Source organism: Pagrus pagrus (genome assembly GCF_965226575.1).
Source record: "Pagrus pagrus genome assembly, chromosome: 12".
Classification (NCBI taxonomy): Eukaryota; Metazoa; Chordata; class Actinopteri; order Spariformes; family Sparidae; genus Pagrus; species Pagrus pagrus.
Genome location: NC_140196.1, coordinates 19,150,856 through 19,172,057, shown reverse-complemented (window position 1 = coordinate 19,172,057; position 21,202 = coordinate 19,150,856). Strand labels below are relative to the sequence as shown.

At 41.9% G+C, this 21,202-nt stretch overlaps 3 protein-coding genes across 3 annotated transcripts; all 3 read right to left on the bottom strand.

Moving 5' to 3' along the window:
* Positions 1-254: 254 nt before the first annotated feature.
* On the bottom strand, positions 255-2,605 carry rps15 (ribosomal protein S15). Its single transcript, XM_084368745.1, has 4 exons — positions 2,503-2,605; positions 1,999-2,084; positions 1,398-1,632; positions 255-415 (listed from the first exon to the last, which is right to left on the bottom strand). The coding sequence occupies exons 1-4, from the start codon at positions 2,503-2,505 to the stop codon at positions 302-304; spliced, it is 438 nt and encodes a 145-aa protein (XP_084224871.1). The 5' UTR covers positions 2,506-2,605; the 3' UTR covers positions 255-301.
* A 1,575-nt stretch (positions 2,606-4,180) lies between these two features.
* cnn2 (calponin 2) lies at positions 4,181-12,312 on the bottom strand. The gene is made up of 7 exons (XM_084370077.1): positions 12,145-12,312; positions 8,760-8,881; positions 8,589-8,655; positions 7,981-8,118; positions 7,760-7,876; positions 6,964-7,110; positions 4,181-5,593 (listed from the first exon to the last, which is right to left on the bottom strand). The coding sequence occupies exons 1-7, from the start codon at positions 12,199-12,201 to the stop codon at positions 5,288-5,290; spliced, it is 954 nt and encodes a 317-aa protein (XP_084226203.1). The 5' UTR covers positions 12,202-12,312; the 3' UTR covers positions 4,181-5,287.
* A 3,288-nt stretch (positions 12,313-15,600) lies between these two features.
* On the bottom strand, positions 15,601-20,820 carry crsp7 (cofactor required for Sp1 transcriptional activation, subunit 7). The gene is made up of 3 exons (XM_084368664.1): positions 20,481-20,820; positions 19,353-19,427; positions 15,601-19,258 (listed from the first exon to the last, which is right to left on the bottom strand). Exons 1-3 carry the CDS (start codon positions 20,550-20,552, stop codon positions 17,504-17,506), a joined length of 1,902 nt encoding a protein of 633 aa, XP_084224790.1. The 5' UTR covers positions 20,553-20,820; the 3' UTR covers positions 15,601-17,503.
* Positions 20,821-21,202: the final 382 nt, after the last annotated feature.

Genomic DNA, 21,202 nt, shown 5'->3' with positions numbered 1-21,202 from the left:
TCAGTTATTACATTTTATTTATAAATAATTTTATTAATTTTTTGCATCTCTGCTGTGTTTTGAGCTGAAACAATCATTGCTGAACAGTCAGGCTTCCTAGCACCCATCACTACTTTCACATCATTACACAAACCTACTCAGTTATCTCAAAGCTACCCATACTTGTAATCATGATCCTTTAACAAGCTTAATAATTATTCCCATACACAAGCAATTCATGTTCATACATTATGTTGAAGAAAGCAAAGCAGACATCGTTTTGTGGAGCAACCATTTTTTTATTTATACAAATACAGCCATTCTACTTCAGAGGGATGAAACGAGAAGAATGTGTGGCTCCAATACCAGGGCGACCGTGCTTGACTGGCTTGTAGGTGATGGAGAACTCGCCCAGGTAGTGTCCGCACATCTCAGGCTGTGGAGAGAAGAGACAAGTTAGTGAACAAGATAAATGCCCCACATACACTCAGAGCTGCATGAACAGTTATGTAGCTGCTAATCATAACCGCAGGTCTGACGACAGTCACTGCAAACTCTACACTTTAGGCAGCTCTGAAATTGTGAGTATCAACAGTTGGAGGCTTTAATTAGTGCTTTTGACTGGATGAGCTAAGGGTCAGTTGGCTACACTACCTTGGCCATTAAATTGTGTAGTGACGTCAGTAATGTCTTTGTCAGCACCATCATTCTTAAGCAAACTACCTACATAACAAATCTGATTGTCTTTCACGTTTTTTACGCCCCAAAGCGGACAACGGTATGGTTGGAAAAAAAACCCTGCAGATTGACTCGCACACGGGCAAGCTCCAAGCAAAGGACCACAAAAAAGGAATAACTCAGAATTTGCACAATGTAATTTGGCGCCATATCAACTTGAGTATCAACTCTGTCAGCTCCATAGATGACCATCAATGTTGTACGTGATGTATCAATTTTCCAATATGTAGATTCATTTTCACAACCTATACTTGCTTCAATCAACTGTACTCAAAAAACCCAACTGATACAGAAAGGTGCGATGGAGCGATCAGTCAGTCGAGTCACAATTCCAAGTCAGAAAAAGATCATCTGCCCAAGTTCACCAACAAACACCTGACGTGAGGACACCCACTAAACACAGCAAAATTACCTCATAAATTTTTGCTAAATGTGTTTGTGTTGTAAAACATGCAACAACTTTGCAGTTGAAGTTTCTTTATTTCCTGCAGGCATTGGTATTATGACCTCTGACCATCTGGTCTCTGTACATAAAACTCATGCTCACAGCTCTACATTAGCCGCCATTGTCAACTATTGTTGGGGCTCCAATTCACTCCTTCACAGGAATGTGACTGGCAATGGGTGAGGTTTCAATGTACTCATACACCCTCCCTCCCACCTAACCAATAGCACCTCACCTTGATTTCAACCTGGTTGAAAGTCTTCCCGTTGTACACTCCAACCATGGACCCGACCATCTCAGGCAGGATGACCATGTCCCTCAGGTGGGTCTTCACCACCTCTGGTTTCTCCATGGGGGGAGCCTCTTTCTTTGCCTTACGCAGGCGCTTCAGGAGGGACTGCTGCTTGCGGCGAAGGCCACGGTTCAGCCTCCTCCTCTGGCGGGCGCAGTACAGCTGCATCAGCTGCTCACTACACAGGTAGAGAGGACAGTAGTGTCAATGAAGGCCCCGATTATCTTTGCAATGAGTTTTCTGTAAAATGCAGTCTAGCAGTACAGCACAATAGCTCTTATTGTCAATTCAGACCATCTTACTAATCATTTGTTAACCTTTCACCTCAAAATCTACATATCTAATGTGATGGACTGACCCATTTTATAGCCACAACATAACGTCCTTTTGCAGGATGAGTATGAAGTGAATAGGTTGGTGGATAAAGTAGCCTTTACACTTCATTTTGTAAACAGGATGTCAGATTTCAAGCCAATTATATTAAGAAAATACAGTACACAAGCACCAGCTGACAACCATGCAACATCAGCTGTATTTCACTTACTAGGACATGTCCAGAAGCTGGTCCAGGTCCACACCTCTGTAGGTGAACTTCCTGAAGGTACGCTTCTTCTTGATCTCGGTATCCGCCTGAAAGAGGGGGACATCATCCCAGGTCAGAATGTAGCTAGTACAGTTAGCACACAGTGCTTTGTCGCACAAATGCTTCAACTAAAACTAAATTCAATGTCACTGGTGAAGTTTTATCTTGAAGAACAGCCTATTAATCCCTGCTCGGGCCACAATTGACATTAACAAGACGGGTCATATTTGGTTAATGGAGCAGACTAAGTAGAGCCACCGGGTTAGCTTAGCCACAGCTCAGGCTAATACAGAGCCTTTATAACCAGACACTTATCTGACATTTTAAGCAACGATTTTCTACTGAATGCTCAGAGAATGTGTGTTACTGTCGGATGATATCGACAGCTATCTAATTCAGTTCATGTAGAGCTCAGATGCATATAGATTATATTTTGACAAGCCTCTCGGTTGGTAGTGCACCTACCATCTTGCCTGGAGTTCCGGGGGAAAAGAACGGACAGAATTCTCGTCGGGCCTGATATCGCGCGATTTCAGCGAAACATCCGGTAGTGGTGTCTTCCGGTGTCAGGCCCCAGTGTGAACAGCAGATGGAGGTGTTGTTGTACTAGTAACTCCAGTTTTTGTGCAGTGTCAAGTTTCTTACCAACGTGTCCCTTTTTATTATCCTCTCAGTACATTTTAATGTAACACAGTGTGAGTTTAACGTGTTGCACCAGTTAGAAATGTCTCCTCTAAACCTGAAGGTAAATTAAAGCAGCTCCACTCGGCTTACACACTTTGCACTTTTAGTTTTGATACCTTAGTAAAATGTTGAATGCAGTACTATGACCTGTAATGGAGTACTTTTACATTGTTATATTGGTACTTGTACTTCAATTATGTAAACACTGTAACTAAGTATACATTTACTCACCAAAGGTTTACTTGAGTATTTCCATTCTAAGAGATACATTTCAGATTAACATTGTTCTAACACAATTACAAACATATTTCTATTTTAAAAAATTAAAATCTAAAAATAATAACAATAATATTTTTTTTTAAAAAGATTTTGTGGTGTGTAATTGTTAGAGGTCAAAGGTCAAACATACTCAGACCTCAGTTTTATCCTAGTTTATATTTTGAGATACCCGTGTAGTTTATGGAGCATGTGTTATGGAATATTTTTCCATTACTGCTGCGATTTGTCATGTCAAGTTTTTCATTATTTGACACCGTGCTTTGAAGGACTGATCGCCTGCACAAGAATGAAGCAGAACATCTTTTCCACATGTCAGCTCCTTGTTAGGAACTTAAAGGTCAGTTCACCCAGTTGCAGAAACACTGTATATGTTCTCACTTCCTCTATTGGTACTTAGCCATATAGTTAGTTTTGGTTTTACTTACTCAGGTTTTGAGATATCCAACCTGCCTCCTAATACAAGACTTTAGACATTTTATTTTAAGTATTCATTCTTATTCCTCTAGTAATGTGTGTGTTCTTAAAATGTTGCTGTGACAGTGATCTCTGAAATTGATTCAGGTTATTTAAAGTTTTTAATTTTGGACTGCAGTATTGTTTAAAAGTGTATATAATCCATTACAAAACCCAGCCTATACTACAACTGTAATTTGATGTAGTTATAGTTGTTTGCAAAACTCAATAATGTGATTTTAATCTATTCTTTGTTTCTTAAAACACATGATACTGTTAAATGTTTTGAGTGTAAATGTTTAGTACCACAAATACAATTTTATTTTAGAGGGGAGAAAAAAATCTCAGATATACGCATCTTAAAAAACTGGGCAATAAAAACCCAAACTATCTGCATTTAAATGAGAACGTTCTCTCTTTTAAAGCAACCCTTTACAAACACACCATGTGTCTGAGTTATTTCAGTAATTATACAGTAGTGTACAGCAATGTTGTAATAATGCAGCTTGTGAGCTTCACTGAGATGTGGTGTTTCATAACACTTCCTGTTTATTTTATCATCTCTGGTCAACTAGTTTGTCTTTGAGCTTATAAATATGTTTCATGCACTTACTAACTGATCTGTGTCGACACTTAAACAATGCTACACTGCAGATTACGTAGACCTCTCACATGGCAGCCTTCTGTGCCAAACATCAGTCTTTTACAAACCAAATCAACACATGAATACATCATGAATACACATTTTTATTACACCGTATTCACAAAAACATACTTCTCAATTCAAACATTGCTTTTTCCAAATGGCAGAGAGAATATTCCAGAGGAAAAAGAAGTATAGTCCAATACAAATGTTATTCAAAGTACAAAACAACCCCCATTTAAAAATCACAAATGTGCATAAATAAAAATGATCAAATGTAATTGTAGGATTGGTTTCGCATTTCAGCTGATACTTAAGATTGACTTTAACATATTCACTGACAAAAAGAATCAAGTATTCTTGCTTGGAATGTTCAAAACTTCACTTGAGTATTATTTTATCCTCCCCCACCGACTTTAATCCAAAGAAAACAAGCTAACTCCAGTTGGACTGGTTATGCAAACAAAGGACATATTTCATCCGTTAAGACAAAAAAAGAGAAGAAAACTGAAATGAGTGAGAGAAAAGACGGAATGTAAAAAAGGTTTGTTCTAAAAAAATAAAATCAATTTCGTTTCCTCATCTGCCCGAACAAGCGAACTCTATGTGAATGACCAATACTGAAGGAATGAAGATGATACTGAAGAAATAACACAAAGAAATGCATTCACAGGAATAATGTCATTGACACAGATGATACAGCTATTACACACCAACACAAGCAGGGGTGTTGTATTCAAAACGATGCGAAAATGCAATAAGATGCACTTCTTTAACAAAAAAATCCCTAATGTTTCACTTCTAGTTTCATTTCATGTTGCCCTTACAATAATCTAGGGATCTCCCTTAAATGTAACTTACAAGTCAGCAAAAATGAAACCAAAAAAAAAAGAAAAGGCAAAAAGAGAATAGAGGGGCTTTGGCACATTAATAAAAACATCCCTGGATTAAAAACTAACCAAGCCAAAAAGACTGGCTTTTGTGGTCACTTTAAATATAAAAATCACAGAACTACAGTTCATTATGATATGTGTAACGTTGGTTTTGCACAAATAGGGGTAAGAAAACAATTTCATACAATACTCAAAAGGATATGACCCAGGAAACGGTGCAACATCCTATGGATATAAAAATATACCGCCTGCCTGGAGGATCCCTCTTTCCCTTCCTCATCTCCCTCCTTCTCTCCTCCTAGTAATCTGTCCCATCCTCTTGGTACACCTGCTCTTCTTCCTGGTAACCTTGGTAACCCTCGTCTTGGTAATCTGGGATGTAGTTGCAGGCAACGCCTTCCCCATTTTGATCATCTGCAACCTCTCCAGGCTGAGGACAGTACTTGGCGTCAAATATCTGCCGTCCCAGGCCGAAGTTCTGCCCGCTCTGGTTGGCGCCGCGGCTGTAGCCCATCTGCAGGGACATGGTGCTGTTGTCACACTTGTCTGTGCACAGCTTCTGGTCGTAAATGGCACGCCGTGTCCCTGGAGCAGTCATCCCAGCCTGTAGGAGAGACAAAGAAAAAAGAAAATAAGAAATCACTGAGTCAAAGATGGAAAACTCTGCCTGTGCTCAAATACTCACACTACCATACTATTTAGTTAGCCAGAAAAAGGTTTAGTACGTCCAAATAACTAGAATGTTGAATGATGTATAAATGCATCCAGTTAACTTTTGCAGTATGCAAGCCAGCATGCTTTTTATGGCTATTCTGACCCACAATCCTCTGCTGCTGACGATCTTGCACATTGAAGTTTTAGTACAACATATTTTGTGTAACCCCTTTGTATAATGTATACATTAAAACACTACTGCTGCACAAAGCAGAGGGTCAACGTTCAAGGTGCAATGTTATAACACAGTAATACATCACAATTGTATGCATACAGCCTCCAACCCATACTAAAAGTAAAAACATGCAATTTGCAGCACAGTATCGAGTGTTTGGTTCCAGAAAAGCTGATTAAAGTTTGTTAAGCTGCATGGAGCATCGACCCGAGCTCCAATACTACATATTACTAAAGCAAGAAATTATTATTAGATTATTGTTCCTGGTGTTACAATATCGGGAAACGTCTATAATTTCTATTGTTGTCGTTATTGCTGCTATAATAATATATAGCAGATATAGTGATATCTAATTATTGCTTTTATTATTATTATTTTGTCATCACTCTCATATAATTTCTTCTCTTGCGTTTGTTTCCTTCTATTATTTATTTAGTTTTGTTTTTCCTCTCTGTGCTGTAAAGCACTTTGGATCAGCTGTGTTGTGTGTTAAGTGCTATATCCTAAAAAAAAGCCTGAGCTAGAGCCGAGAAGTGTCAATAAGTTAATATCATCAAGTTATATTCAGTGTTGTTCAGCCTTAATCTGACAAGAACAAAACACAAACTGGGCCAGCAATGCAAGATGAAAGATAGAGTCAACTATTTAAAGAAATAAACAGATCAAAGACAGAGATATGATTGTAAGTTCAAAATCTGATGCAGTCATAATGTGGTTGGTGATATGAACTTGAAAAGGTATCACAGATGAATACATGTAGATTTGTAGATAACCTATCACATTATGACTCATTGAACCTACATGTTTATAGCTTCATACTGATTTTCACTTTGATATGGACGGAATAAATAAGGAAATAAACCGGCATGTCTGGTTCTGTAAGAGGGACCTATCTTTCTTGAACTGAAAACCTCAAGTTTCCCTCAGCTCAGGGTGAACAAACTAAAACCCGGTTTGTAGAGTTTACAGCTTGCTACAAGACTAAACATGACAGGAAGCTCGGGAATAAGTGATGCCCTGAGGCTTATTTCCAACTGCAGTCCTATAATGTTGGATTTATGAGAAGTTGAGAATGTGTTCAGTACCTGGCTCGCTCCCTTGTTGGTTCCCATTTGCAGGCTGATGGTTGTGTTGTCCAAGGGGGACTGGACTTGATTTTTGGGGTCATATAAGTGCCTCCTGGTGCCGTAAGCGTTCATACCTGCCTGGCTGGCACACTTGTTGGTCCCCATCTGAAGACAGAACACCACAATAAATTAATGAGCTGAAATACAAAAGTTGCTTTAAACCCCACACACTGCAACAAACTGTTGCATAATATTACTGCAATGCTCATATTTTCAAACAAGAACATCACCATTCATGGCAGTAGGCAAACATGCTTTAAAGTGTCCATCAGCCGTCAGCTATGTCTACACTACAAACAATAAGTCGTACGGTGAGTTGTCCTCACTGTTTAGGTAGCCCTCATATCTAACCTGGCACCTTCCTCAGCGACCGAAACAACAACAACACAACAGAGGCTGGGAACAATGAGCAGCTCTTCCACCCAAGTATGCCATGCTTGACATGAGGTCATAACAGTCTAGTTTCGCAATAGTTTCATACATGCAGTATCGAGATCAGCTCCTCAAGCATGCAACATGCCCCGGATACAGCCAAAAACAGCAAGTTGATAAGCTGAAACTTGTTTTGTTCAATAACAACTGTCTTCACATTTTATTAGTTTCAGACCTGTACAGACACATATTTTTGTGCTGAAGTATACTTGGCATTCAGTTTTCAGCAAGTTTCAGAACCAAAACTGAACAGCTGCTGACTCTTTACATTTTGAACCCTACCGCTCATCGAAACAGCAAACAAACATAAAACAATGTATACCTGTAGGCCAATAACACACTGTCCAGCCTTCATCTTCTCCTCATCAAACACCCTCTCCTGCTTGTCTGCGTACTTGACCCCGATGTCCACCCGAGACTGGATGCCCTTGGTCTTGGCCTGAGAGAAAAGGGTATAGAAGGTTGTCATAACAAAGAATTTTACTTTCTTGATTGGAAAACATTACTCCCTGTACAAGTGTCAGATTCCTGTACAAGACTCACCATGTTAGCGAGTGCGAGCAGCGCTGTTTGGACCTGCGTCATGTTGCCGTTCTCAAACAGGTCGTTGGCTTCGAAGATGTCATGAGGCTTCAGGCCATACACTGTGGTGGCTTTGATGAAGTTCGTCAGGTTCTCCAGCTGTGACCACACCAATTTCAAACAAGATCAACAACAGTGTGTGTACGCAGGATCTATGTGATTATCTCTCTGATCTTAAATGTGCTTATTAAGAATAAGCAGTCCTGTGGCTGTAATAACAGTGTGTGTCTGCAACATTCAGCCATCTTCAAATGAGGGAGTCTTTTTTTTTTTACTGTGACAGGTTCCACCTCGGGAAAGAAACCAGTTTTAGAAACAAGCCCTAAAGCAGTTTCTGTAAAAGCAAAAGAAGTATGCGACACTTCCACCATGTGAGTATAAACCTTGAGCTAACATGATTCAGTGTGCTGACATCCTAACTTGTAGAAAACCACAATGCAACAGGAATATCTTGTCCGCTGCTATTTGTTAGCTGTGTACAATGCAAGTCTCAAACTATGTGCAAAACTTAGACGCTAATTTCGCCACACCCTCCATTGATTAAAAACACGTGTCATCATCCAGCTCACCTGATGCCAGTTCAGCGCTGAGCGGTTGACCTTTCCCACGGAGTTTGGTGCAAGTGTGTTGATAAGTCTGAGAGGAAACAAAAGAAGATTTTTAGGTTTTCTAAACCGTAGTACATAATGACAATGGATGATTGAGGCCGTCACGGTACGGCGTACTGAAGCGCTGCTTACTCGCACAGAATGACTCCATCCTTCAAGCCTTTCTGGAAGTCGGGGCCGATGCTCTTGCCAGTGATGTCTTCGATCCAGATCCTCAGCTCCTCTTCTTTTTGGGGGTCGTACTTCTGTGCAATCTGGTCAGGTGGAGAGGTCAAAGGTCAGATTATAACTCAGAAAAAAGATGCCTCGGGTAATTTATAATTATGAAATTCTCGGTTAAATATATCGTTTAAGTGCACTGGTGTCATTTTAGACAATAAAGTCTATTATTGAAGAAGTATTATGTAACTTTTTTACCTTATAATACCAAATTTGAAATCATTTTTGATGGTACGGTGTCTTGTAAAAGGGTGAATGGTGTTTTTGCACTATGTAACCTCAGTGAGAGGGCAGGATCACAGCGTTACATACATGTTTACTTAAACATTACCTCTGAATAATTGTGACACAGCTGGGATTTGTATTTATGACAGTGGTGTTGCACTCAAACTGTGAGGGGCACTAAATCACACAAAATGCCAATTTCTACTTAATGTTGCTTTAAACTGTAAAATATCCGGCCCCTGTCACAAGTGTTTTGATAACCACTTCTAAGGAATCATTGCCAAAATGTGTTTATATTGGCTTTACTGAAATATTTGACTCCCATCCCAATTATAAGTAACAGTCGGGCTTCTAGTTAAAACCGGTCGATGCATTCATAGAAATGTCACGATACCAGAATTTTAAACTTGGATACAAAAAACAAATCTTTTGATACCATGGTTAAAGAAGAAAAACATCTGAGGAGCACATAATATGATCATTATTCGTTTTATTATAAGCAATCTAACCCATTTTTTTATATAGCTTTAGTACTTTGAATACTACAGAATGCCAATAACGTATCGGTTTAAACGTGGTATCGTGAAAGCATCCACACTTTTAACAACCTCATTTCATTGTTTCATAGTTTGTCAGAATTCTTTTGTTTTTGGTCACCAGATGACAAATCCCACTCCTATCCTACTTCTCCCGATGACCTCTCACTCACACAAACACATCCCACTTAAACCGATAACTGAGGTGCGTTTGTAACAATGTGAGTAATAACAGATAATGTCTTAATATTATGACTGCATGTTATCATACTTCATGGTCACCCCTGAATTTCACAATGCCTGAGTGCAGTATGCTGTGTCTACAGAGGGGGTTTTGTCTTTTAACGTTTATAAATAAAAAAATGTGACACTGACATGACATGACCTCACACACACACACACACACACACACACACACACACACACACACACACGGATATCCTGTTTGGTAAACTGCTAAATTCTGCCCGGAAACACAGGAAGGCCATTGCTGAAAAGGGGGAGGGAGAGTTTTAAGAGCTTAACATGGCACAAAGATTGACTTTATGGTGAGTGTCGAGGTGGTTCTTGGAGTAACAAGGGTTTTGGTTCTCTAATTGGACTGGTGACACAAGTGTGAGAGACACGTTTCTCTGGCTCTGAATGAGGCCATTATGGTCACGTAAACAAAAAGCCAAGTCTGTTGTGGGACAAGCTAGAGAGCAGAAATGAAAAGCAAACAAAGTCAGTGGCTCAAACAGAAACAGGTATAGATTTCTTCTGGTCCGCTGAAGGATAAGGTGTCGACTGAGTGAGCTGCGTGCAAACTCAGAAGCCGCTAACAATCCCTCTCTGTCCCGAGGGCAATGAGAGACTGAACCGCAGAGTTCAACCTACAATATACATAGAAGTTGGCTGCAGTTGCCTCACAGCTGGTTGTACTCGAAGGAATGTCTGTCTTCTAATTACATTTCCTTCATTCGGTTATCCCCATATTAAAAACAACACTGGCTATTTTAATTGCCCGCAAAGAATCCTACAGATGTAATTTACTGAGACAAGCTGAACGCAAGGAATTTGGCCTTACAGTGGTTGGATTAAAGAGCTGAATGAAAGCAGCGAGAGCGCACAACTGTGCCTGTTGATCCAATGAATGAATACGGACCTTGGTTAGGCTAAAAAAAAATGACCATTGCAGCTCATTTAACTATGAGTTCACCGTCTGAACTTCTGAGATGCTTGCTGGTGCAGACTTTCTACAGGAAAATAAAAGGGAGGGGGAGGGTGTGGAGGAGTGTAAATCTTTAAATGCCTCAGATTTCATGGTAAAGGCTGCGTCACTGATGGCAGGAAATACCACTGAAATCAGCATCACTTCAGCCCCCCCCCAACCCTCCTCTAGTCCCTCTATTCAAGGACTTCACTGGCGACAGACAGAGGAAATCTACGTGGTTTCTTTGCGTCCGGCACATGTTGTTCTGCAGTGATTTGGGGGAGGGATGTGACCCTTTGTCTCCTCTGCTGAGGAATGCAGTTAAAAGAAGGACATCACCTGAAGCTGTGTTCAAGAGACAAAACCTTTAGATGTCTGCGGCAGATTATTGGCAACTTGAACTTGTTTTTTGTGAGAAAAGCAGACAAGAAAATGGTGGACAACATCCTGTGATATTACACAGTTAACAACACATTTATATCCTTCAAAAGTTGTCAAGGTTATGCAGGTAAATAAAGAGGTCAGGACAGTAATCTCCAGCATCAGTCATGGCATTTTAAGTGGATCCGTGTGCACACAGACCAGCCCAAATAAACAAGGTGCTCTCCTCATAGAGGTTACACATTACTGATCTGGGGTCAGCTCAGTTTGTGTAAACTTCACTGTCCACAAAGGCTCATTGTGCAGGGTGATACCTGAAGCTCTCCCCGCACAGATTGGACATGATTTCAGCTGAGAGACGCTGAATCAAGGGGACCAACATGAGACTGAGGCGCAGGGGGAGGACGTAGGAAACTTTTCTTGCACTTCACAAGAAGCAATAAAAACACTCAGGGACGAGACATAATGTGGCTGGATGGCGTCCAACCCCGACACTAATAGGTGAATTACATTATCGGCTAATGGGGGGCACAACGCCGGGCAACACGCTGCACAGGCCGGAGAAAACTGTGGAAAAACGGGGATAACAGTTTTCTGCCACAACGACATGATACTTTGCCAAGAGGGACAACGCCCAACCTCTGATTTTAAGTTTGTCTCCCGCCCGGAGGAGTCGGTATACTCCGGTGAACACCATTACTAAAGGTGGATATATAGTTTGCAACGTATGCACACACAAGGGGAGGTTTTCTGATGATTATGAAGTCTGTTTAATCTTTAAAAAGCACTTTTAAATCACCGTTTCTCCATCCACCTCCGACTACCTTTAAACCTGGGCACGCATATCAAAATGGAGGCCAGGTGACGCTCAGAGAAAAGCACAATGAAGTGGATGGCGAGGGGGAAAAAGTTCAGCACAAGTTACTTTAATGTTTTTGTTTTTTAAAAATAAATTCACACCTACCTTGTTTTTCACCTCCGCTGTCAGCCCGAAGGCAGGACCCCTGTTAAAGGACATCATGAAAGAGTGGTGACTTTGTTATTTTCGTGGGAAAAAAAACAGACACTGGCTTGAGGATAAAATCTGCGCTAAATTATCTTCGACTTTCTCTTCCAATGAAAACGGAGCGAGCTAAATACTTCCTTTCTCTTTTACAGCCGCCAATTACAGCGCTCCCACGGTTTCTCCCAAAGAGTAACGAGTCACAGTCAAGATGGTTCACTGCTGCTGACGGCCACCACAGCAGCAGGGCCAGCGACAGCGCTGCAGAAAGCCTGGAAATGCAGCTTAAAGGCAACAGCAGGTCTTTGTGTGGGACCAGGGGGAAAATATTTAACACAATACTTCAATTTGCGAGCTCATGTTTGCATCAAATTGGATTACATGACTCAACAAGTCTGCGTAAAACAAAGATCATTGTAAGAGGTGCTCCTGATACTTTGTGTGGTTATTTTGTGGGCATTAACAACCCGGGGGAGGTGACCTTGTACGATTCAAACTTTACACATGATAGCTATTTTCATGTTTTAGACGCTCTTTAGATTGGATTATTTTTGTCCACAAAATAATAAATAATAATAATAATAATAATCTTATTCCCTGGAGTGTAAACCGTAATGTTGGGAAATAAAACACATAGAGATTTGAATCGACTGTATACATATGTCAAGTTATCCAAAAAGGAAGTCAAATAACCTAACACACCATCTATGCAGCCTCAAGAGATGTTATTACATAGTTAGGCTACAGGTTTTACAAGCTCACAACAACTTAATTAAATTAACCTTCTCTTTTCCAGTACACATCTGAGCTGGTGTACTATTAACACCGCCAGATACTGTTTATAATGTTTATTAACCAGCTGCTATATTTAATATATCATGTTAAATAGTTCAGTTCTGCCTGACACTTCATAATGTTGGTAATCTAGTGCTGTTTAAACGCTAATTTGTCCTATTTTTTGTTCTGTTGCTCCACTCTTACGCATTTATTGTTTTTACGGCATCGAATGGAAGCTGTATATTTGATTTTGTTGTGTATTGACAACTCTTTTCTATTTCATTCAGTATAAAATTGTAGGCTAGCTACGTTTCAGCAATAACGGAAGTCCACACACGTGAGTCCTCTTGCTTCTCCAGTATACTCTTCGGTCCTCCGCTTCGTTAATCGATCCCAGGCTCCACCTTTCCCCCTCTCTTCCTCAGGTCCTGATAGAAATCAAAAACTCCTTATATGGAAGGAAACTTCCCAAATTCCTGAAAGTGGGAGTGCTCAGCAGGTCCCACCCTGCATACCAGACGTGAACTGGACCAGACAAATTGTCGCACTTCTTTGACTCACTGCAGTAGGAAAAAAAAAAAAGTTCAGAGGAACTAAACTAAGTACAATGAGCTACTGAGGTGACGTAATGTAAGTGCTATGGGGGTTTTAGATAACAGATACAACTTCACATGGCAGGGTTTGTAAAGCTGCTCCACTGTCTACAACAGATAACTAGACAGGAGCTCTTCCTCCTGCACATATTAACGACACACTGTCAGATGAACCAGACTCTTCGGCTGCTTGCGGTCAATTCAGTTCCTCACAGAAACAACAAGTCTATGAAAAGCAGGGACTTTAAAAATGGGGCAGCTCTTGTAAATGTGTTTCACTTCTACTTCCAGACTTATGGGGGCTCCCAAGCATCCCCTTTCTGTGAAAAGAAAGTGTTGGTGACAGATTATAAACTGAAGTACAACGCTGCACATGAAGAACTCGACTCCTCACATGAACATCTTCACATGAAGTCTACTCACAACACATACCAGGCTGTTGCTCCAGACCAGCCATTATCTAGTTAGAGACAATGGAGACAGGGTTTACAGGGAAATGAAATAGGCCAAACAAAAATGACATTTTGTTTCAGCTTGTCGCGCCCCTGAATTAAAGTCATTTGTGTGGAAAATTAAATAGAGCTCGAGAGGTTTCATAGTGAAAATAAAACTAGAAATAAGCACTAAAACTGTCCTTTATCAAAGCACGAATAGATGTAGGCCTGCTGTATCTATCTAACAGCTTTTTTTACATGACTGCAATGAGAGCCAATTCATTGATCAGCTGCAATTAACAATGGTTTTCATTACAGATGAATCGTGAGAATAATTGGTACTTTAGTCGGTTATTAATGTCCAAAAACTGTAAAAATAAATAAATAAATAAATTAAAAAAATAGAAAAAAGAAGATAAAGGGGGAAAAAATGCTCAACACATTTTTCCAGAGGCCAAAGGGAAATCTTCAAATAGCTTCTTTTGTCCAACCAACAGTCCCAAACCCAAACCCAAGTCATTTATTATCATACATGATAAAGAAAAGCAGCAAATCCTTATTTTTAACAAGCTGGAACCAGCAAATGTTTGACATTTTCACTTGAAAAATGACTGAAACAATTAATCGATTATTAAAATAGCTGTAAACTTATTTTCTAATTAATGAATCAATTTCTTGTCAGTCTTTAAGTCAGCTATGGTGATAATCAATCTTTTCAGTCATCTACTGGCTTCTAAACTGTGCGATTTTGCTGTTTCTTTGCCATATACAAGGAAATCTGTGTTTTTTTTGTTGTTGGTTACATAGAAGACATCTTAGAGACGACTCAACGAATGGATTTAACAAGAAAATCATCCAGACCTCATCTTCTGACTGAGTTATAACCCTTCATGATACACCGGCCCGTCCTCAACAGACTTTAACCAGACCAGATGTAAAAACCAGCACACTAATAATGACGTAAGGCCAGGTGTCTCACCTCAGTGTGTCTGGACACAAACACAACTGGATTTGAGGGCGCTCGTGGCAGGTGATCACGTCATACAGGTGTGCAGAGGGCTGATTCAGAGTCAGAGTAAACACAGCCGGGGGACGAGGGACGGTTACTCATTCTGACATCTGTGATGAGATTACATCACTGCGGGCAGAGACGTATGTATGAGTCTATTAAACACGTAGGGACCCATACGCAGTCTCTACTGAGGCTGACAGCGCTGATAAAATGTCACTTTTGTGCACATTTCTTCACCAGGCATTAATAATTACAGACTTTCACTGATGAAATAACAAAATCTAGATTCTTTCTTTCAAAGTAGGCGAAATATTCTTTTAAGGGTGAGAAAAGGGACGAGTTTGATCAATTAACGCCCACTACACTGAAACTACTCACACCGAGCCACCTTTACATCACATGCTGATGCAGACAAAGAAAAGAAATGGACACTGTGCGCCCCCACATGGATGATCTGGGTAAGTGCAACACAACAGAGCATAAATCAACCTCAGAAATAGAAAACTGACCATTTAGGTTTTTTTTCTTTCAGGTCATATTATTCAAGGATGATGGCAGTTGTCAAACACAGTGGCACTGTAAAAGAGTCAGTCGGCCGAGCTGAAGATTTAGATCATTTTATTTTTCAAACAATTGAGAGATGTTAAACACTGAACAAAGAAAGATGCCCCCAGTCAAAACTCCAGAAAACAGATTCTTCTCAACCAGTTGTAGCACTTTTCCTTTATTGCCAGCTGTGTTGTTGTTGTTGTGCAGTTTCTCATTGTCTGCAGCTTCACCCTCGCTAGATCAGTGTGTACAAAAAGTAACAGAAACGGTGCATATAACAGCGTCGTATTGATCACGGGATTTGGAAATCTTGCACATAAACCGGACTCCACCAACAGGTGCGTTTTATGCGGGAGCAAATCCAGATTTACCATTTACCAAGGCACATTGGTAGAGGATGAATGACTGAAAGAAGGTATGGACAGAGAGGCTGCACAGAAGCCAATCATCGTTTAAATCATGTGAGGAAAAAAGTGGTAGTGACGGGATGAGCGTAAAGGGAAATCAAAATGAAGTATTAGTTGTTGCGTGGAAAATGCCAAGAGTATCTGATGCACACAGCTTTCTCTCTCCGGTTTCCGTTAAGAAAACTGGAAGCAAAAGAAACGCGACCTCGAACAGCAGCTGCTAAAACTTTTCACGTGTCTGAAACTGAAGGAAACAATCGGCACATAAACTTGCGGGAGCATCAGTCACTATTCACGCTCGAATTACGTCAGTGATCAAATGACCGACGAGCTGTCGACTGCATGAGAGGTCTCACTCCTGTACATTCACTAAGGCTGTTTTAACTCAGAAGAAGATTGTGAAGGAATTTCAGAAGGCAAAACGATATCTAAAAAGAACAGAAACAAAGTCTCAGCATCAAACATTTCCTTGTTTTTGTCTCTAAAATGCAATTATTGATCGGCACAGTCTATTTTCACATTCTTTAACATCTCAGTATCAGGAGAGAAATGGCGTGTGGTGAGAAGCTGAATTAAGTTTTGAACTAGCTCCGCACTATTGGGAGAAAACCATCTGAAGCCAAGTGAACGAGTTTCTTCTTGAGAGTTAGCGTGGACACGTAGGAGCTGTGATGAAACAGAAAGTGGGTGAAAGGTGGCGTGTGGAATGTTTATGACCAAATGCAATCTTTAAGAAAGACCCTGCAAAAAACATCTGTATGCCCGTCGAACATTGAAGATAGGCTGGACAACATGGTGATGCAAACAGAAACAAAACAGATCTATAGGTTTATGAACACCTGTTTGGATGAACGTCCCATAAAATGAACTGGTCAAAAATAAATAGATGTATACATGATAAGAAATTTATAATTTACTCTTTATATCTCACGTAAAGCTTCTTGTAACTGCCGAATATGCACCAGTATTTCATACTCTGGACATGTTCAGCTCTACCTGTGCTAGATGAACTCTATCAACACCTTTCTGGGCACCGACATGGCGGTCTGGACAGGACAGCTAAACCCCAGCCTTCCCTCAAATGTAACCCTAGATTGTAATTCCTCGTTAGAAACTAGAAGGCTAAAAGAAAGACAACAGTATCATCCCAGCGAGCCTGAAATAGAGGTACGATTCAGAACATCAAAAATTCACATCACAACACCATTTCCGTTTCTCTGGGATGATTGTGTCGTCTCCGTTTCTTGCCTAGGGTGTTAGTAGCAGCGCTCTGCCGTGAGGGCCTCGTCATTCCTGTGGCTTTCAGTTTGAAAAATAAAACAGAAACAGCCCTTGGTATTACAAACTCAACTATTCTTTTAATCTTTACTCTTTTTATACCAAAATCTGAACAGATTATCACAGAAAGAGGAAGAGGCGTGGGGCAGGAGTTTAGCAGGCCTGGCTTCTTGCCGAACTCACAGTGGACAAACAAAATCACAAAGTATCTCGTCTCTGTGGGGAGACAAAGAAAAGGAGTGGAAAAGGACAGCAACCTCCCCAAACCCCTCAGTCTAGGCAAACATATGGCAGGATGTTCAATTTGCTTTCATCCCCGTGAGGGTCTAATGATATGCACTCTGTCCAATCAAACCAGGTGCCCTTGGTGTCATAACAACCGTTCACCCCCGGCCAGTGCTGTGTGTGTATCCTGTCCAGATCCTCGTCCGTCACCTCCCGGCTCACGCCCGGTAATTCACCTACCGAGCTGTCCGTCTGCAGAACGTGTATCTTCCGCGAGTCCTTGATCTCCTGTTCTTCCCTTTTCAGATACTCTGACATGAAAAAGTGTGCGCCAGGGGCCTGGACCCCCGAGGAGGTGAGCACATTGCTCTGAAGGTTCAAGTAGGACTGGATGATTTCGTTTCTGGACAGCTCCTTCCAGTTCGTCTGATGGAAGGGGTTCGGGCTGGGACCTGGAGCTGGAGCTGGACCTGGAGCTGCAGCTAGAGCTAGAGCTGGAGGTGGAGCTGGAGCTGGAGCGGGGGGCGGGGCTGGGGCCGGTGCCGGGGCCGGGGCAACTGGCGGGTGTACAGTGCTTTCAGTTCTCTGCCTAGACTCAACAGGGTCGGGAGTGGGGGCTTCCTCTGTTTGAGAAGGTTCTTTATGTACCAGAGGTTTGATCTGACCTGTGACTGGGTCAAATGTTAGTCTACGTTCTTTTAACCGAACAGGCTTCGTCGTATCCTCTATTTTCTGACCATCTAAGTTGACAGAATAGTCTCTCGATCTGTACTTCCTCCTTTTATGGTCTGAGTTGGGGACCGTCGTCCCGTCTGTGTCATCAGACACGGACATGGCTCCCTCAGATGTTGGTCTGTGTAGTTCTGAGTTGTGTTGGGCGTGAGAGGGCGAAAGGGAGACTGATGGAGATTCCAGTGTTGCAGATACGTCTTGTGGTGGGCAATGAGACGGGACTTCTGACACACTGGCCCAGTGCGTTGAAGACCTGTGAGAAGAATGTGGCAGCTTGTCAGCGTAAGATGCTTGGGCTGGAGAGGACACAGGCTGGGGCAAAGACAAGGGGGAGTCCCTCGAGGAAGGGCTTGGGATAGGCGTTCCTTTCGGTGCGTATGCTGAAGAGCGCTTGGTCAGTGTGTCATGCTTCGCGCTTCTTGGACTGGTCGTGAGGCCGCGGGGACTTTTGGCTTGATAATACGCCCCTCCTCCTTCATCCAGTCTGGCTTGTTGCTGCATTACAGCAACCTTGATCATAGAAGAAGTGCTAGGTAGTTTGGCCACTCCAGGTGAGCTGGGGCGAGGCTTGACAGCATTCACCGGAATTCTGTTGATTTTATCGTTATCAAGGTGCTCTATCCGAGATCTGTCGGGAGAAGGGACGACTTGCGGGTCAGGCGGGGGATCAGGACTGCCTGCAATCCCGTTGGTGGGTGGAGGTGAAACAGAGTTGTCATACGACACTTTGGAGATTTTTTCTGGTAAGTGCACTCCACTGTCTCTGAGCTCCGCTCGCCGTTTGCGGCTGCTTGACTTCTCGGCTTTTGGGGAGTATGTGTTGTGAACATCGTTTCTGATTTTGACTTCAGGGACGCCCTTCCCTGACACAGAAATATCAGGAGGAGAGGCCTCAGTTCTGCAGGGATGAGAGCTGCCGTTGGTAGACCCAGGGGCGCTCGCAGCCACAGCAGGCCCAGGTTCAATGAGCTTCTGCCAGTTCCGTAAGAGTTTCTTAGCACGCTTGGCGAGGTCTTCATCCTTGGTCTTCTTCCTCACATCATTGATCAGTTTTCCAAGTCGGGTTTCCTACATGAATGTGTTTGACAGTTAGAAAACAAAGTTAAGCAACACAATGTCGACATGCAGAAGTAGCTCAAGTCAATCAGTTCAACAGTCTTACCTCAAGTGCTTCTTTGGTGATAGGATACTTTTCAAGAAATGTAATTACTTCCAGTACAGCCACCATGTTGCATATCTGCAAAGAGGACAAGCAAACATTTTATGTTGTTTCACCTGCACTGCTGCTAAAGAGGGAAACATTTAGTATTAGCCTGAATCACCATTAACAGAGTGAAAGTCAGTGCTAAATGAGCATTTTATACAAATGACTGTAGTAATCGTGATAGTATCACTATTACTCAATTCTCACATATCAACGTGGTGGCTACAATCAGTCCAGGTTGTGGAAAAACGATTGAATCGTGTCAACAACGTGTGTGAGTGGGGACAAGTTAGCTAACGAGTTAGCTTAGGAAACATTAGCTTGTCTGCTTCATATCGACAGAGCGACGTTGAAAAGTAAAGATGGCCAAGTGTCAACTCAAAAAACCTTCACCACTGCAAACGGTTAACTATGAGTGTGGCATTAAGGCACAAACTAGAGGCAAAGAGTGCTAAACTTTAATTTGAGCGAGTTTCTTATCCTGTCGAGAAAGTCAACTAGCGTTTGAGTGTCGGCACTTACCTGCGTTAGCTGATTTGGCTACCGCTAGCATTAAACTAAGTTGAGGAGGAAGGGTCCGACTATTTCCTAAAACGTAGCTATTCAAGCTAAGAGTTAGCTAGCTACCTCCCACACTTCGGTAACAAGGATTTACTAACGTGAAATGGTCTACAACGAAGCGCTGATCGATTAGGAGAGCACATAGATAACTTCATGATATAAGGAGTATTTCCAGGGCGAGCGTATGCATTATATACCTTCAAGCCGATAAATACTACAAACCCGCTTTGGTGTTACGGCTAGGCTAGCAGCTAGCATGCTACATAAACGAGCTAACGCCAGATTGATGTCAAACCGGGGCAGCGCTCTGCTAAGCTAGCTTGCAAGCTGTCAGATGAAGCCAAGCGTCTCTTCATCTTTCGCAGTCATTTGACACGTCGGTGCCAACCTAACTCGTACCTCACGCATTTTAAAACACAATGAAACACTTAATTGACAGCTGTCGGGTGAACTGCCTTGTCGAGTTTGCCGGAGTGCAGGTAAACAAGCTAACGTTAGCCACCTAGCCTAGCTAGCTGTACTCACATTGCTGTGACTGTCGATGGCCTGCAGCAGCCGGTCCCTCATCTGCTGCGGGGTTGCTGAGACCGTTGTCATTGCCTGTTCGGTGCGATCCGGAGGATGGAGGGAGGAATCCTCCAAAATGAAAACCGGATGACAATGGTGACTCAAAAGCCGGTGCGGTGACTCGTCAGGCGTCCGAACAGCATATTTTTCTGTCGCCTGGATGGTAGACGGCTCAGTTTTTCTCACATGGAGAGGAAATGTGTGTGCTGTGTTGACCGATGGCTGCTGCCTGCTCGGCGCTCTAGCAACTCACTACCAGCTGCTGGATCCCTAAACGGCCTCCTGCTGCATGCCGGGATACGATGTATGCGCTTTGACGTCTGCACGTAGTCAAGTAAACATCCCCGCCGCCCACCTACACTCCTGGGTATACCCCACCGGCTCCTCTTCAGAGGCTGGAGCTGGATAATGTTTGTCAATGAATGTTCAGGAGAAATATGAAACATGCCGGATAAAAATGAAACATAATGAAGTACAGTTCAGTCAGTTTCAGTTTCACTTCTGGCCCTTGAAATGAAGTTTGGGGCCCCTGAGATGAATAATCACATCAAAATCTGTTGAGTTTTTGTCAGATTTAAGCTTCTTTTCTTTCAGGATTTCAGGACACAGCTTGAAATCTCTCAGCAACGTTATTAAGTTTAAATTTAAAATCACTTTTTTGAGGCAGATATTCAACTAAA